Source organism: Humulus lupulus, chromosome 2, assembly GCF_963169125.1.
Source record: "Humulus lupulus chromosome 2, drHumLupu1.1, whole genome shotgun sequence".
NCBI classification, from domain to species: domain Eukaryota; kingdom Viridiplantae; phylum Streptophyta; class Magnoliopsida; order Rosales; family Cannabaceae; genus Humulus; species Humulus lupulus.
This window is the reverse complement of record NC_084794.1, coordinates 282,605,403-282,610,382: the sequence shown is the minus strand read 5'-3', so window position 1 is coordinate 282,610,382 and position 4,980 is coordinate 282,605,403. Positions and strand designations below refer to the sequence as shown.

Below are 4,980 nucleotides of genomic sequence, written 5' to 3'. Positions count from 1 at the left end.
CTAACAATGTGCTTGATAGAGTAAATATGATATTTTATGACTAATATTTACCTTCAGTGTAACACAATTACCAAAAAAATATAAACCATTATTTGTTCTTATTCAACAAAAATAAAGTACATTAATCTATGTTTTCTCGGGAGTTTTATTAGAGCTTTTCCCACAAACAAAATTGGCTTATAATAATATAGGTAAAAATAAAAACTTTTAAATAAATGAAAATAATCAAATGTGATGAATATTATCACTTGTGGGACCCATTGACATGACACTGTAGAAAAATAAAAACTTTTAAATAAATGAAAATAATCAAATGTGATGAATATTATCACTTGTGGGACCCATTGACATGACACTGTAGAAAATACCCCAAGTAACTAATCATCTATCTCATGTAATCAATTCGAACTCCATCAAATGTGGTTTTGGCACATGAGGTAGTTCTAGGCAAAAGTGTCACCCAAATACTTTCATCTCTATCTGCTTCCAAATCATTCAATAGTTCTGATATTCCTAATTTCATACTAGACTTTTGATTTTCCTCACTTGTCGTAGACCTCATCATCACATCTGGTAAACGAATAAAAGTTCCAGCAAATTCTCTGTAAGTTGGCCCCACATTCGTCTCATTTACTAAATTCACGTACACATCAAACTTCACTTTCATATCTCCTTTAATCTTGATTCCATAAACAACAAGGACCTCCTCCTCTTCTTTGATCTCCTCCTTAGACCGATAAGGTTTCGGCCTAGAAACCTTTATTGTCATTGGATTTTCGAGACTTCGACCCTCTAGTTTACTTCTCAACAAATGTTGCCTTGAAGTTTCCTTATAGTAATTCTCTCGGATTTTCAATTTATGTTTGGCAATTTGTGGCGAAACAAAGGGCTTAGGGACTTTGTTTAGCCATGTAAGATCAGTCTTCTCGTAAGTATACCCCAGCTTCGTAATGTTCAAAACATCAGAAACTTTTATCTTGACTAGTTGAAGATTTTCATCGTAGAAGTAGAAATGAGATTTGAGCCAAACAGTATCATTTATAGGCATGTGCATATCATGAATATCCCTCCAAATATCCCAAATTCGATCAAGATTTGCATGGTGCGAATAGAAGCATGGGTCAAAACCTGCCGAGTAGAAAGCTCCCATGTGTTCCTGGCCAGGATTCGATCCAAGCCCAACCCATGTGTGAACAGTATTGTGTGGTGCCAACTCGACAGTACCAGGCCCATCGCAAAACCCGTCGTCACCGGGATACAAAGGGCAGCCCATAAACAGTTCAGGCTTCTTTGCTGAGGAGATGACTTGGTTATACATAAATGCCAAATTGGAGTTAACTTGCTCTTCTCCTCTAGACACAATTCCCACCTCTTCGTCATAGTTCAAGTCAACAATCTGATCGAAATGAGTAGGTTCTCGTTGTGAATCATAGAAAGGTCCTTCATGAAACATCTTCGGAAAAACCATGGACTCAGGGTTATCCCAATTCCAAAATGGCAAGGCAAAATTTTCGTCTCCTATTAGACTGCCAAGAATTCGCTCGTGAAAATAGAGGTACATGCGGTGGAAAGGGAAGAACAGCCACTGACGATGGATATTGACGGTGGCAGACGAGTGTTTCTGGTCATATGCACCGGTGCAAAAGGTGCAGTGAATTGAAGCTTGACGAGTGAAACTTCGAGGGTCGCTATGGGGAAGGGACTTCATTATGGCGAGAGCTTTGGTGTATTTGGCAATATAAGCACTGTCTAGGTGGTGGACTGAGCGACGGACTCGAAGTGTCGAGGGTTGCAAAGGGTATTGGAAATCGATGGGCACAGCAGAAGCTTCGCCAGAGAGTGGAGGGCAACAGTTAACTAGGAGGTCGGGACGACCATAGGAATCGTGGCATGTTGTTAGGTTTGGACTAATCTCATTCACGATGTTGGCCTTGTCAAAGTTTGTGACATTATTATTGTTCGAAGGTATTCTACTGTGGCTTCTCAATAAATAGTTTAGGATGGTGCCTTCGATTTCCCTGAAAGTTACAACACAATGGGTAAAATATTATATATATATATATATATATATATACCCTGTAAACAACTCATAATAAACAACTCGCAATAACTTATTCTTTCCATATTGTAGTTTTTATTTATTTATTTGTAACTTTTTCCTTTCTAGATCATTAATGAAAATAATAAATAAATTAATACTAGAAATAAATGAAAGCCACTAATCTATAGAGTATAATTCATACATATGGATTGGAATTGTTTCACTATTGGAAAATATTGGGCTAGAAGTAGCGGAATTAAAATGTTTAATGTTTTTAAAATATTGTACTTTTATATCAAATTTTTTTTTTCAGCGGTAAATATATTAAATGTCCTCAAAATATTACATTTTTATAAAAAAAAAAATTCGGTAAATATATTCAATGTTTTTAGAATGTTACACTTTTATACCTATTTTTTTTTATTATTTTGAGAAATAATAAGAAAGTTAAGAAAAAACATATGTTTTTAATTATTTTTAAAATTTTAAATTATTTTCTATTTCTTATTATTCATCAAAATAACTATTTTTTTATTAAAAATTAATAAATATTATATTAAAATTAATAAAAAATGATTTAAAATAATAAAAAAATAATTTTCCATCAATTTAAAAAATATATATTTTTTTAAAAAGTGAAGGAAAAATATAAGTTGTAATTATTTTGATTAATTTGAAAATATTAAATGATTTTTTTTATTATTTTGAGAAATAATAAGGAAGTGAAAATAATTTAAAATTTAAAATATAATTAAAACCCTATATTTTTCTTTCACTTTCCTATTATTTCTCAAAATAATAAAAAAAAAATGTATATAAAAGTGCAACATTTGAAAAATATTGATGTATTTACCGAACAAAAATATTTTTTTTGGTATAAAAGTGTAATATTTTGAAGATATTGAATATATTTACTACCGAAAAAATTGGATATCTAGCGTAAATGATTAAATTTATAATCAAATTAACTGTAATATTTTGATATAATAAATACATAGAAATATTAAATTAAAATAATAAAATGAATTATATTCTATGAGATTCTAAAATATATATTACATTAAACAAATATTTTTTTTTGTAAAATTTTGAAATATTAACATTTTTATTTTATATTTATTTATATAACTTAAAAAAATAAGGATGAAGATATTTTTCACTCATATATAAGCACCCGCACCCCATTTTATTGAAGGAAAGTCAAATTATATTTTTGACATTCTTTAATTTGTTTTGTACAAAAACATTTTTGACATTTTTGACACATGTGTTAATTTCAATCATTTTTTTATATATCTTGTCTTAATAATTTTTAAAAATAATGTCTTAACAAGTTTTCGTCTATGTATATTTGTTTTAATTTTTTATGTCTAAACATTATTATATATTTTTAATTTTATGTATTTTTTAGAATAAGAAAAAGAACAAAAATAGAAAAAGGTAAACATAAGTTAAAAATAATATAATACCACAAAAAAAAAAAAAAAGAACAATGAATAAAAATGATCCCACTTGCATGGGATTATATAACCTACCCACTTGTGTGGGTTACATAATCCCACGTTCCTTCAACATAAACAAAAAACGTCCAATAAAATCCGGACAGCCTTAACAGCCCGTGAAGAATATATTTTGACAAAAAAGAAGAAGGAAAAGGACATATGATTTTGACTTAATGGTATAATCCATAGAATATATAAAAGTACTAAACAAATAAATAACAAAAAAAAAAAAGAGGCCAATATATATAAATTTATAGGTATTTTCTTAGTCAAGGGCGTTATTTTTGCCATTAGACATTTTTTATTTTTGGTAGATAGATAAATTATAATTTAATTTTTTTAAAATAACATACATTAATAGATATCATAATGAAGTATATTAATAGAGAAATTTATATGATGACGAATTAAGTTACCGAAATTATAGTTCAAATAATCAGTTATACGAGTGTCTGATTTTTTTTGTAAGCGTAGAAAACATATAATTTTTATTTTTGCGCTATAAATTATTTAGAATTTTATAAAAATTAGCTGAATATTTTGTATAATTTTATGTATGCTGTCATTAAAAAAATTAGATTATAATTATTTTAAGTACTGAAAATAAAAAAGCACTCATACAGGAGGACAAAAGTAATGACCCCTATCTAAAAAGTTCCATATATATATTTTTTGTTTTTCTTTTTAAAGAGCAAGAAGAATAAGCAACTGCTGTAGAGAAGATGATATGATTTTTTCTTTTACATAAATTAAAAAAATTGAACTGAGAAAGAACCCCCCCCAAAAAAAAAAAATGAAGCATACCAAATGTGACTAATGGAAGTGAAACTGAGGAAGAGGAGAGTGACTGGCAGTACTGCTACTGCAACGAACGCCAAAAGAAGTAGGCAACTGTATTTTCCGGTAGCCATATTTGGTTAATATAAATTATTAAAGCATGAAAATGTATATGAAAGAGAAGGATCGAACTGTATGTCTGCGTAGTAACTCTATGGTGTGTAAATGGGCAAGCTAAGGTGACTATTATAAAGGCCTCAAAATGAAAGGAGAGACAACTTGATCACAGTTGGTAGGATTATTCGTAATAGTTTAATCATAATAATATATAAGGGTTAATGGAAAATAAATAGAACAAGACACTAGCATACGACACAGTATTAACTGTGGCCAAGAGTAGTTGAAATATTATATTATTAGCAAAAGAAACGCAAAAGTTATAATATATTTTTCTGACAATATAATCAATAATTAGACTGTATGAACAACGAATACATGCATTACGAAAACTACTATCATGTGTATTTGATCAGAAAATCCTACCTAATTCTTAAAGAATCCTTATACTTTATTTGTGAAAAAAATTTGGAATGAGACTTTAGATTTGAATATTCTAAATGGAAGAGCATACGCCAACATATAATACTCAGTTGTTTATTG

The 4,980-nt window shown here is 29.1% G+C and overlaps 1 protein-coding gene across 1 annotated transcript; it reads right to left on the bottom strand.

Annotated features, from left to right (window-relative positions):
• Nucleotides 1–349: 349 nt before the first annotated feature.
• On the bottom strand, nt 350–4,454 carry LOC133815590 (polyphenol oxidase I, chloroplastic-like). Its single transcript, XM_062248409.1, has 2 exons — nt 4,348–4,454; nt 350–2,018 (listed from the first exon to the last, which is right to left on the bottom strand). The coding sequence occupies exons 1-2, from the start codon at nt 4,452–4,454 to the stop codon at nt 386–388; spliced, it is 1,740 nt and encodes a 579-aa protein (XP_062104393.1). The 3' UTR covers nt 350–385.
• Between the last annotated feature and the right edge of the window lie 526 nt (nt 4,455–4,980).